Consider the following 13,463-nt stretch of genomic DNA (forward strand, 5'->3'; position numbering starts at 1 on the left):
ACTAGCCTGGGGTGAGCGCCCACCTCCTAGCAGCCCAGGGGGTGATGCCCCCCCCTCCTCCAGTGAGAAAGGAGCCCAGTGACCAGACTCCGTCTTCAGGACACAGGTCTGGAGTGAGATATAACAACGCCCATTTCAACACGGACCTTTTTGCTGTGTGTTCTCCTTTGTGGCTTGAAATGCATTTCCAAGCTGTCATCAAATACAAACTTTACACCCCGGTGGGGCACCCTCGGGACCTTTCTGCTCCAGCCTGTCCTCTCTCTGAAGTAATAACCGCCTCCCTCCAGCTTCAAGGACCACATCAAAATGAACACTTCAAATTCAGAATTCCCCAGTGACACAGATACCCTGGATGATTTAGACGTGTCTATATGAGAGGGCTTCTGTGAACACTGTTGGTAACCTGTTGAATGGGTAGGGCCTTACGCCTGCAGATATGAGCATCTCTGGGTGGCCCAAACCACGGAGCCCACCTTAGACTCTAGCGAGGGGTCTAGTGGATACCCAGGGCATCTGAGGACATCACCATGGGGCAGGTGTAATGGTATGTGTGCAGCTCATTTGCGGTGGGGAGGAATGTGAAGAAAGGAGGGGGTGTGAATACGGAATGAAGGCCCTAGGATGTTAAAGCTGGATGAAACTTCAAAGCTCACTAAGTCAAAGCCCCTCTTTCTACAGCTGGGAAACCGAGGCACTGAGAGGGAATGTGACTCGTCCTCAATCACATGGCAAGATGGAGACAAAGCCATGTCCCCAAGAGCCTCAGCCCTGTGCTTTTTCCCTCCTGTAGTATGCTACCTTCTGAAATTAAATACAGAGCCCAGGAAGACCTAGCTTTCATACTGAGTCTCTCATTAAAATGCTGCATTTATAAAAAATAACATTTGAACCCTGAAAAATACTTCATTAAAACACAACAAGCTTCCTTGAAAATACTCCAGAGTGAAGCGTCCCAGGTTCAGGAAGGGTGGTGGAAGGAATGTCTATGGGAGGTAAGATAAGACGTCAACTCTTCTCAGAGCAAGTGGATGTCTAGGGTCCAGGTCACCAGCAGCCCCTTCAGATGACCTTGGGTCAAGCCCACACTTGCCAGTGGATGGGATCTGAGGATGGAAGGCCGGTGGCCAAGTATCTCTGAAGAAAGATGGATTGTTTGGTGGCAGGGTTACTGGTAATGGAGATTTCTCCATGCTTGGAAGGCCATGAGACTCTCCCGTCTTTTGAGGGAAGGGGTGAAATCCGTGACACATACAAGCAGGACAGATGTAAGCAAGGTGGCAGAGTGGCCAAGAGCCACCAAGGATATGAATCTTTGGCCAGAGAAGGAGCCTCTGGGCTCAGGGCAGGCTGGGCAGGAGCTTCAGGGAAATGCCAGCTGCAGAAACCAGAGCTGACCTTCAAACCACGATGTCCCTGACAGGCCAGCTTCTCTCTCTAACCTCCCAAAGATCAGAGAGAAAGAGCCCTTGGCTGCATGGCCTGGGGAACCATCTTGTAAGCGCAGGAGGTGAAGGATAAACCAACGAGGCCAACAGAAGTCTTGAAGAATGTGTCATTCTTTGCTCGTTTTCACTGAGGGCCCTAAGTTTTAGAACTTAGAGTATAGCAGAATGGAGGTAAACAAATTAGGGATGCAGGGAGGTAGATGGAGGAAGAGGGCAGGGCCAGGGAGATGAGAGGGAAAGACTAAAACGGGCATAGAAGACTGAGGTTAAAACAGGAGTTTCCGGGTGTGAGAGTGGAAAGAGGGAAGAAGTCTGAGTTAAGGGGAAAGTCTGGAACTTTCACCCAAGACGCCAGGGAACCCCAAGGGTGGTACTCCAGTCAGGGGGGATCAAAGAACTTCTGGGAAAGCCTTTGTGACTTATGAACTTACGCATGAGGGAAGGGCATGAGGGATGGCGAGAGCTTCACTGCCATCAAAGACCAAGGGGACCTGTGGGACCCTTCAGGACAGGAGAGAGCTCCATCCATTCCCATCAGAGCAATGGACACACACACACAAAGAACAAAACAAGCAGAAGGAAGTTCAGGGCTCTGAGCTGCCCTTGCTGGGAAAGGAGGGCTTTCACCATGGGATGGATGGCCCTTCCATGCGTGCTAGCGGCCACCAGCCTGGTGGGGCTGGAAGCCATGATATCTCGGTTCCAGCCCAGAACCTTCTCTTACCCGATGCATGAACGTGGCTGGTCACGTGGCTCTGCTTGTTCTGCAAATGTGGATGGGGCAGTTGAATAAATGAGATATTTCTGTATCCCAGTCGAGCCATAATTTTATGGATTTTTTTCAATGAGGGACTGAATTGGAGCAAGTTTGTAGACCTCTCTCTTTCTTCTTTCTTCCTCCCTCCCTCCCTCTCTCCATCCATCCCTCCTTTCTTTTCTTCCTTCCTCCCTCTGCTCCTTCCTTCCTTCTTTATTTCCTTCCTCCCTTCCTTCCTGACCCAAGTGTGAAGCAGAAGAATCATTTCAACAAAGTAAGCGTTAGGTAGAATGTTCTGGTCTGACTGACACCAGAGGTTTTAAACCGGACAGCGATAAGGCTGGGATGAGAAGTGCTTTGGAATCAACCTATCAAACAACCCCTGAGACAGACAGACAGACAGACAGACAGACAGACAGACAGACAGGGCAGGGGAGAAGCATCGTGCTACGGCTGCAGAACTCGGTGCCAAGATGCTTCTGACCCAGGATGAGATCAGGTTTCTGGTTCGGCATGTGTATGTGTGCAGACACCTGGGGAGGGGATTTTCACCCTTTCCCCTCCGCACCGGCAGGCGGCCTTTGAGGGGAGGCTGGATTAGAAGACAGTGGGTTCAGGGGGACCAGCCGTGAGAGACACACCTCCGTCTCTGGGAGTGGCCAACTACTCCATTTAGCTTGGTTTCCTCCCCCTAACCGTCTTAGCCTTGCCTTCTGGAACAAACTCTCATGAAACCTTGGGGACCAGCCCCTTGAGAAGGTTTATGTGTTTGTAGGGGAGGAAAGCAGAGAGCGATCCCTGTCCTCACAGCCTCACAGTCTCGGTGATGCTATCCCAGTGGGGACGCCGAGAGCTGTGTTCACCACCTCCAGCCTGGATCCCCTTATGATGAGCCTTGAGGAGGAGACAAGAGCTTTGGAATTCTTGAAATAAGTAAGAGGACTCAGTCAGTTGAGTTTTCTGTGGATTGTAGACATGGTGAGATTAAAAATTCCAAGGGCTGACACTGGGGGGGTTCTTCTTGCCAGACCCCCATTTTAAAGGACCATCCATGTTGTGTGCAGAACTGGGGGAACCCAAAATCCCAGTTTAAGGTCATTGCTTTTGGAGTCTGAGTGTGGCGACAGTCGTATATTTTTGAATCATACCTTTACCCACCAGTCTGGGGCTGACTCCCCGTGCCCCAGCCCAAGGAAGTGCCCTGGCCCTGAGAATGGGGGAGCCCCTTCTCTCCCCCCAGGCTCTGGTCTTAGGGAGTTGGATGCCGCTTAGTTCACTATTCACTCTCCGGGAGGCTGGTACACCCTGCCCACTGCCCACGTTGGAGGCAGAGAAGGGGCTGAGATGGGCTGGCAGGGGGCAGNGGCATGGATCTGCCTGGTGCCCGAGTGCCCCCTGCAGGGGAGCGGTGGGGAGCTGCCCAGGTAACCCCCAGACCCATAGCCTGGAGTACCGTTATCTGCATTCGCCGACGGGTCTCTGTTGCTTTGATCCAGAAGAGGCACTGGTCTGAAGCAGCAGCAGCCAGGAGAGAGTAACGGAAGGGCAGGGGGAGCGAGGAGGAGGCAGGGAGAAGGAGCAGTGAACAGAGAAGGGGCCGGGCAGGTGGGCAGCGGTGGGGAGAGAGGGGTGGGCATGGTTCAAGACCACTGCCTGGGGTCCTCCTCGACTGGGGGCCAAGCCACCCTCTCTGGAAGTCTCAGCCTCAGCCTGCACGGTGGGAGACGGGCAGAGCCCCGGCAGATGGGAATGGCGAACCCCTGAGGCCCAGGGCATCACAGTGGCTCTCCCCGCCTTCTGCTCTCTGGCCGCGGGCAGAGGCCTCTGGGGAGCAGAGCAAAGGAAGGGAAGGCAGGCCTGAGCGTCGGGTCATAGTTCAGACCCAGAGGCCTAGAGGAAGTGCGGAGATAGGTTGCTGGGGAGGCCACCCCCAAAGTCCCTGTACCCCATTGCGACTCTCCTCTGGGTGGGCTACAGGAAAGCCCCAGACGGCTCAGGGGCCAAACGCCTAGAGCCGGGGGAGGGGGTCGATGCGGGGAGGGTGTCCGCAGGTGGGGCAGCCAGCTAGAACTGGGTGGGGTGGGGGGTTCTCAGCAACGGGGAGGCAGCTGAAGAAAGGGAACCCCTCCCTATCCCGGGGCTTGGGGGAGGGGCGCCGGGCAGGGGGAAGGGCCACTCAGTGGGGACCAGAGACTTCCAGCAGGCAGAAGAGAACGTTATTGTGCTTATGGACACAGCAGCTCCCTGGCTCTGAGAGAGCGAGCAGGCAGTTTGTAGGCACTAGAAGATTTCTGTGACGCGGTTGTAGGTAAGTGAATGAGACCAAGTAGCCTATTCGGTCAGCCCGTTGACTGCACCTGCTGGCCAGTCCAAACCCAGGGGGGCTTCGGACCAAGGTCAGGCCAGGGGCTCTTGGCTGACAGAGCCTGCAGCTGAGCCCCCGGGAGGGGGGGAGAGGGACATGGGGCTGAAAGGGACTTAGTTGNGAGATCGCTCTAGACCTACATCCAGGCCACCAGGCCGTGTCTCCCGGAGTATGGCTTTCTGGGCAGAGGTGCCCGCCCTCACCTCCTACAGAGGGGACAAGGCAAGGGGTCCCCCTGCGCGGGGCTAGGGGCTCTGCTCCAGGCCCTGCCTGCCCCCGCCCCGCCCGGCCCCGAACCGCCAGTCACACGGTCACTTCCGTCTTGCTGGCCGTGTAGCAGGTGTGGTGGCCCGGGATGTAGTGCAGCTGCTCCACAGTGTTGTGTCTGCGGGAGGCGAAGGCCTGGCGCTTGGCGGCCGTCTGGCTCTGGCCCAGGGTGGCATAGGAGTTACTGGAGGCACTGGGATGGGAGTGCATCTTGGTCATGCGGTAGCGGTCCAGCACGGGCGTGGACACAAAGACGTCCGTGTGCGAGATGGCCCGCGACAGGGACTGCTCGGGGAAGGCCGTCCGCTCCGGGGACAGCAGCGGATCCTGGGAGTGCAGGCGCTCGGTGGAGAGCAGCTGCTCGTCGGACAGAATTCGGTCATAGGGCAGGCCGAAGTCATCCGGCAGGCCCCGCTCCGGCGACAGAACCCTGTCCTGGGACATGGCCCGGATGGGCCGGCGGGGCCGCTCCCGCGGTAAGGGCTTCTGTTGGGACATCTGGATGACATTGAGGGGTAGGGTGCCGCGGGCGGCCAGGTCAGGCAGATGCCGCCTCCGCATGTAATACTCGTCAGCCTCTTTGTCAGCTGGGGAGAGAGACGGAGAGAGCGGGCGAGAGCAGTCAGCTGGGGTGACAGTGTGACAGACAGCACAGCTGGGACCTGAATTAGGGCCCGGCAGCCCAGACAGGTGGAGTGCAAACCACTCCCCAGGGGTCTTGTTAAATGCAGATTCGGATTCGGACCTCCTGGCCTGGGGTGGACCTGAGAGTCTGTCTCTAACCAACTCCCAGGCGGTGCTGATGCCTCTGGTCCAGGACCACCTTGAGTCACCAGGGGTGGAGGGGCTTCCTCAAGGTCCCTAGGGAGCTCAAGGCAGAGCTGATGGCACAGCCAAGCCCCTGAAATCCTGCTTCGACCACCTGGTGGTCCCGAAATAGACTGGGTCTTGCTGAAACGTGGGGGGAAGGGGGGGCAGTTGGTGGCCTTCTGATGAGGTTCAGAGCCTCTTTCTAGGGAAGCTGGGTTGCAGGACCAGACTCTCGCTACAATAAAGTGTAAGATGCTCCAACCAAGAGGCACTTGTGAAAACGCTTAGCTGGTAACTTAGGAACATAGTAACACCTCCCCTGGAGTAACAGCCAGTGCATAGGAAACCAACACCCGCCTGTAGTTCCAGAATCAAGCCTACACCCGTGTACGCACAGAATCAAGCCTACACCCACGTCGCGTGGGCCCACAACATGGCCAGAACCGTCCTATATGTGGAGCTCATTCAACACTCCACCCTCCTCTCCATCCAGGAGGCCCTCCCATGCTCACAAGGATTGCTACACCCTTGAATTTACCCACACGCACAAGCCTGCTTTGCCCCAAATTTCAGGAACAAGGTTTCCTGTAGTTTTCGAAATCTTTGCAGACTTTGGCAATTCTGACTGCTCCCCGGTTTTCCCAGAGAGTCACGGATGGGTAGATTCTGCCTCCCTCTTCCCTGCCATTCACAGAGTCCTCAGATCTTCAGGGACCCCCACTTCTAGCCATAGAAGCTCACCATGGAGGTGGCTGAGGTAGACCCAGGGGATGGATTCCGTAAGGGCAGATTACATAGCATCAAGTAAAGACTCAGCCCCACAGTTGGGTGGTTATGAAAATAGACCCACGAGGACTCAGAGGCAGAAAGTCTAAGGGTCAGAAAGCTAGGAAAGAAGAGCTCTCCTGTCATGTACCTTGTTGACATTGCAATGGGTCTTAATGGGTCTTAAGTCTATCCATGTCCAGACCCGCCCTAGACTCAAGTGGCAGAGCTGGGATCACTGGATGAACGGAACTCCATGATGAAATGGGGTGTGTGCATAAGAGTGGGGAGTCTTGGGTTCTCAAGACAGTGTTGGCTGGCTTAGGGAGGGAGCTGATTTCCAAAGCCTAGGAGGGAATCTCAGAAAAATCTCTGGCACTGGTAGCCTCCACTCCAAGATAAGACGGAGCATGAGGAAGGCCCATGGTTTGAAGATGGTGGGTGCTGGGTGAGGCTGGGGAAAGGCTTTCTCTTGCAGTTTAAACTGGTACGTGAGTTGATGCACTGCCTTCCACGGGAACATGGGTCTGAGGATTCCGTGGCCTCTATCTTTGGGAGATGGATTCTGGCCATAACGAACAAACACAAGGGGCTTCCTGTCCTCTTCTTCCATGCTACACCCTTCTCTTTATTCTTGAAACTCCATGCCGGTCCCCTCGGGTGTACGGCAAGAGAGAGAAACACAGGAGGATGTCACAAAAGCCCCAGAGGAAGACCCCAACCCTGAGGTAACGCTACTTACTTAGCCTCTTCAGGGATGAGTACTTGCTGGGGTGGCTCTTCATTGCAGACTCATAGGATGGGGGCAGGTGGGCCAAATTCTGGAAGGATCTGGAGAAGGAGAGGTCATAGGGCTCCGTGGCTGACGTCAGGATGTTGTTCATCCTTGGCTTCTCTGCAAAAGAAGGGGCGGGTGCGTTGCATTAGCCAGGACAACGGGCAGGCAGAAGGGGAGGAGCCAAGCTCTATCTCTCGCTCCTCATCCTGCTTTCCTGGCCTCCTGTACTAGGACATGGGTGGTGCTGGTGACTTGGTTTCCCCCATACTCAGTTCCAGTTGCCTGTAAGACTGGGGACAAGTGCTGTTTTTGCCGTCACTGGCCGTGCTGGTGGCCTAACCTTCCTTGAATGACAGGCTGCGCCCCGTGTGCCACTGTGCTGTCTGATGAAAATGTAAGCCTGATGGAGCTGAGGGTGGTCCTAAAATTATCTACGTTGGTGTAAAAGTTATGTCCTTTCCCTAATAGTTCTCAGGCTCAGGGGGAAAAAAACAAATCTCAATTTGAAATGGGGGAGGGTGACTGTGGTCTTGTCCACATACCCACAGAACGGGGTCCAGGACCCAGGTTCATTGAGACTCCATCCCACACTGCCCACCCCTCATTCCGTCCCTCATGTCACCCCTTATGCCTTGGGCCTCCCCAAGCCCTGTACCCGACAGGCCACTGTGAGCTACAAAGCTACTCCCTCCTCCTCGGGTCCTTCCCTGAAAGCCCCCCTTGGCTATCTCTGAGCCACTAGAAGAAAGAATGTAAGCAAAATGCTTAGCACATCATTCCCCTTTTCTCCTTCTTTCCCTGGAGATAGAGCCTTGAAATTCCAAAATCTGAAGACAGAGAAAGGAGTGTGTTCAATGCCAGACCAGGGGCGACAGAGCTGGAGAAGGTAGGAAAGAGAAGATGAATGGGTGACGAGGTGGACGACGCGTGAGGTGGATGAGCTGAGCTGGGCTCTGAGGACCACGTCAGGAAGAGCACGGGGGCCAGGGGGAGACAGGAGATGCAGGTATGGGTGAGGGGGTAGTTGGGAAGCAAGCAAGCAAGCGTGTCTTGGTGCTTGACTGACTTGATGAGTCTTAGCAAGAAATCAGCAGGCACTGCTGGGGAAACAGCGGTACCATTCCCCAAAATGAGGTGGGCAGGTAGCTCTCTCATTGCCCGTCTATCCTGTTTGGTTTGGGACTCCCAAAGAAGGGTCTGGCTGTGGCTCCCCATGCCTCTTGGCAGAGAGAGTGCTGAACTATAGAAGTCAGGAAATCTATGAACTGGGAGACAAAGAGGAGCATTGCCAGGCTTGATCCAAGGGCAGCCTCACTACAGGGAACTCCCAGCGTCTCTCTCCTTCCCGCCTTCGCTGGTACCCCTAAACACTGGGGATGGAGCCAAGGGAGCCCAGCCAATGAGCTGGTGTTCATGCCAGCTCGGTACATATGTGAGGGGGTGAGGGACGCTCTACATCCCCGAGAGATCAGAACATGCTGTACAGAAAGAGCCTCCCTGGCATGGATCGGGACAGATGCCAGGAAGCGGGGTGCGCAGGAAGCTGGGAGTACTGCGATCTGGAGCTGGGTAACAGCCACGAGGCGCTTGCTCCTACTTATTTACTTTCAGTGATGCTGGAGAAGGAATGAACTCCCCTCTGCCTACTGGCATCATACTCCCACTGAGGGCATCGCTCAGCTCACCCACTTCCAAAGGCAACATTTCTGGGTGCTCCTGTCCACCCTGCTCTGTCCTCCAACTCATGCTGCTGATCAAGGCCCGCTCTTCCTTGCCTTTGGCCTCCGCCATGATTACCCCTGCCCCCTGCTCATGCTCTCTCTCACTCATATTGCAGTGTCTTTCCTTACTCGTTCTCTGCCCAAATTATCTCTTCGCTCAAGACTCTCCGCTCTGACGATGTCACATCTTTTCAGCCCCCGATGACATCTGGTCTCAAGCCCCTATTGCTTTTCCAGGCAACGCCACCCATTTTCATGTCTATGCGGTTCCTAATCATTTGACCTGACCTGGTCTTGTGGATCACCAAAGACTGCAATATTCTTGACAGCAGACACCTTGCCTTCCAATTTGTCTGATGCCTTCACAATGCATGGCCCGCAATAAGAATCCAATTAACGCTCTTTGGTTAATCCAGTCGACACAGGCCACCTTCCCTCTTAATAACCTCTCTGCCAGTTCCTGGGGAAAGTGTAGCTTCTAATGAAGAGATGCAGAGAAAACCCTGCCTCCCCCAGGCTGTGAGCTGTTCAAGGGGCAGGGACTGGGTCTCAACTACCCTCGGACTCTTGCAGCGGGTGGAAAAAGAAGAGAGGAAGAGGAGGGATGAATGGCTCTCGTTCTGTACCCAGGAAGTGTTGGCTTCCTCTGGAGAAAACGGGCTCCCTGTTAGCCTTTCGGAATGTTCAGGAATGAGCAAAGCACTCCTCGCTAGCCTTTGCTGGCTCCTCTTCCTGCTGCTGCCTCATCACCGTGGGCATCCCCCCAGGCTCTCTGCTTCTGCCTTCTGCTTTTCTCTTTCAGCCTTCTTGCACCGACTGCCCCCACTCACAGGGCGTCTGTTCCTGCTTCCATAGCATCACTTACTTACATCTTCAGCTGTAACTTCCCTCCAGGCTTCATGTCTGCATTTCTAGCTGCCTGCTGAATCCTTTTTCTTGACTACCCTATGGTCTCCAGCTTTACATGTCCAGATCCAAATTCACCATCGACAGCTCCGTCTCCTCCACCTGCTGGCTTGCTTTCCTGACTGGTTAGATTGCCTGAATAAGAACCCCCATTCTTCTCCCCATTTTACTCACAGTTGACTCTCATCAACCGTATTCACCTCGTCACTAAGTTTTCTCAACTCTGTCTACAAAACGTTTTATATCTGACCCATTCTTCTTTTCCCACGGTCCACATCACCACCGGTAGCTGCTGCTTCTTAAGTGATCTCTCCGATTTCTTCCAGTTCTGGTTTCTCCTAGTCGCTACAACCTGAAACATCTTATTAAACTCTTGCTTTCATCGCATATTTCCACTAGGAGCCAGCCCTAGAGGGGGACATCAAAATAGTCCACTTCTGTCTTCCTAATTATAATGCTCAACACCTCAATGCTGAAGCAGAGCATAATCTCACAGGAGAGTTGTCAGTCTCTCTGCCAAGTGAGCTGCAGAATTTATCTTTGTTTGGAGTTTCTCTCTCACTAAAATTTAATGATGTTTTCACTCCTTCAGAGCAAAGACAGCAGAATGACTGATGGTTCATCATTTACATGGCTGTCTTATGTTCTACCAAGTTCTGAGCAGGTACCAAAAATAGTTTTTCTTTGCAGTTCCAGATGTTAAGTTGTGATCAAGAGGGTGTTATAAGAAGGACGTGTGGATTTTGTAAACCTCTGGCGCTACGCCCACACTCCTGTGCTCCACAGCCTTCACCTTCTTCCCCTGTCAAGAGGCTAACGCTCAGATCACCCGGGTTGGTTTTGAGTGTTATCAACTCTCAGTTGGTTTGGGGGAGGATTGATGGAGGTTATGCCACGTCACATGTCATTAGCAAATGGTACCACACGTAGACTTGGGCAAAAGGAGCATGCTTACTCTTTGCCCTGGACACATGGAATTTATGCCTGCAAGAAGTGATCTAGTGTGCACGTGAGAATGGGTTAGGAAAGGGTCTCCCTCCTTCCCTTTCGGGGCCGGAGATCACTCTGGTTTCAGAGACAGAACATTAGGAGACAATGGTCTATGAGTGGGACTGAGCCACTGTGGGCTCCTTACATCTCCTGAGCTCCAGTGAGTCATGACCGTATGTCTGATGCCAGACGGGCATCAGCAGTCAGGATGGAGCCACTGGGGATGGGGATGGAACACGGAATGCTCACAGCCATCTCTCACCATGTGTAGGGGTCTGGGTAGGACTGCTTAAAATCGGATGGTTATACTGATGATCACCTGGAAATCATAGAAAAGAGATTTTTAAAGAAGAATTCAGGCATTCCATTGTTTCTCCCACACAGCGGCGCCTCTCTTGACAGCTAAGGTGTTAATCTGACCCAAAGGAAGTCCTCCGAAAAAGCCTGGGCCCTCTGACGCCCTGGAAATGCGAAGGGCAGAAGGCAGTGTGTTAGGTGCAAAGAACCTTCCTCTGCTGTTTCTGTCTCTCTCCTCCTGCATCAGGGTAGCCTCTGTCACCATGGAGACCCACCCACATCTGCGGATCTGGCTGACCGGCAACAGAGGTTGTTGGGGTGGAGGTGGGTGGAGGAGAAGGATGGGGACTAAGGGGCACTTGGCACGTATACGCACATCGGGTGGGGACTGGCCAGGGGACGTAGATCCTTTTGGGGGTAGGGGGTTGTAGGGCATCGTATGCCAGGAAGGGGATGCCTCTAACTTAAGGTGGTTGCACCTTTATGGGGCTTTGATTTGTCCTGAGTCTTTATACACGTGTGTCTGGGTGCATCCCGAGATGGGGCAAGCTGACGTGAGCTGTCCACTGCTTGCGATCAGGAGTCCTGAGTTCTAGGCTCTGTCCTGCCTATAAATAACACAGCCCAACGTTTCAAAAGCACGTATATTAATTATAAATGGCAAAGTCCACACTGATTGAACAAGTCACAAAATTAATGGAGTCGCAGTTGCCAAGGCCCAGAGTTCAAAGTAATCTATAAGGTCTTCTTAAACCCAGGGACAGTGTGGTTTTGCCATGAAAGCACACTTGATCCCTGTGTTACTGCTTCATTTCAATAATTTTGCATTAAATTTTAACTAAAGCAAGGGGAAAAGGAGGCATGAAGTCTTTGATCTAGTTCATCTAAACCATGGATTACAGCCATGCCATCCTCTTGGGGCTAGAAGATCTGCATCTGTTTCCTTATATTTTGCTTTGAAACCATCCTTTCTACCCTTGTCATCATGGTCTTTGGCTGCCCACTGTAAAGGTTTTCTCACCAGATCCCATTTCCTCTTGTATTCTAAATATACTAGTGAGTGCTTCATGAAGGCTCTACCTTCTTACCCAAACTGGTAGTTCTCAAAATTACACCTCTCCTCGAGAGGTCTGTCTGGTATGGAGGGTTCGATTTTAAATTGCTTATGGACATGGCCTTGAAATTCCTGCCCTTAGCCCAAACCATCATGTCCCCAAGTGAGCTCATCATCCCATTGCTTTATCCTCCAATGGTCAAGCTTCTCTCTTTCCAGGGCACTAATGTTCCATGGGCTTGAATGTAAAGCTTCATTCATGGTCCACCATTTCCCTCTCTTCATCCTCCATATCCTGTGAGTTCCCCAAATCCTGTTCCTTTAAATCCAGGCCTATAATAGATATTTTTGTCCAGATTTCTCTTAGCTCTAGTCCCTGGCCATTTCCAAGACGAATCTTCCTGTGTACTCCTACTAGACAAAATTTCCCATACCAATGGAATCGTGACATCGTTCCTGACTCTAAATAGTCACAGACAGCTATCCAGTGGGGTGTAGGTTTGAGCAACAAGCCAGACTTTCTCACATAGAGATATTCTTCCTTCCCAAGACAGAATATTTAAGTTATATCCAGGGGAAAAAAACCATTTGCCAAAGGTTGAATCAATTCCACACTGGACCTGGATTTAAGCAAGAGGAGAGAATCCAGGAAGGGAGATAATGGATAGATTTCTTCCCCCTCTATTTTTGCTTGTCCTCCAGAGGCAGGTAAAAAACAAACCAGTCTCTTTGCTTTCTGTTGTTATTTTTTTGGTATATTTGTTTTTAGGCAGTATGGTGGCATCAAACAGATAGCTACAGCAAACGGAAGAATCCAGGTGGAATGGTGGACAGTGGCAATTACAGAGACACATTCTTAATCTTCCATCTCAGAGTCTAGGTGCCACCGAGGAAAGGGGGATCGATTCAGGTTCAGTTAATAATTCCTGATCCCCAATTGTGCTCTGCGCTCTGTGCTAAAGACGTCAACATATATTCTAAAAAAACCAATCTGTATAATGACTTTCATTGGAATATGTATTATTGGTCTACCAATTTCCAGACTCTGTCAAAAACTCCTCAAATATCTTATTTGAAGCAGTCTTTATAATGTTTCTTTACAGATGAGTTTGCACGCAGGGTAAATGTCTTGAATTTAGATATTTTGTTTACAAGATCAATGCTCTTCCCTTTGTTTGAATTTCACTTCAAATGTTTTGCTGACATTTAATTTTTTTCCTACATTGGCATCAAGGAAAGAAATTTGAAGTATGAAGACGAAAATTAAAACTGTCTTAAAGTAACCACCATGACACTTTGTTATAT

The 13,463-nt window shown here is 52.2% G+C and overlaps 1 protein-coding gene across 1 annotated transcript in view; it reads right to left on the reverse strand.

Annotated features, from left to right (window-relative positions):
• Positions 1–4,873: 4,873 nt before the first annotated feature.
• SHISA6 (shisa family member 6) overlaps positions 4,874–13,463 on the reverse strand; it is a gene marked incomplete at its 5' end in the record, with an annotated part of 279,058 nt that continues 270,468 nt past the window's right edge. The window contains 3 exons of the mRNA XM_077746720.1: positions 4,874–5,424; positions 7,155–7,307; positions 11,070–11,126. Of these exons, the coding sequence (XP_077602846.1) occupies positions 4,874–5,424; positions 7,155–7,307; positions 11,070–11,126 (761 nt within the window). The remainder of the gene's footprint in view (positions 5,425–7,154; positions 7,308–11,069; positions 11,127–13,463) is intronic.

Source organism: Crocuta crocuta, unplaced genomic scaffold, assembly GCF_008692635.1.
Source record: "Crocuta crocuta isolate KB4526 unplaced genomic scaffold, BGI_CrCroc_1.0 scaffold139, whole genome shotgun sequence".
NCBI lineage: Eukaryota > Metazoa > Chordata > Mammalia > Carnivora > Hyaenidae > Crocuta > Crocuta crocuta.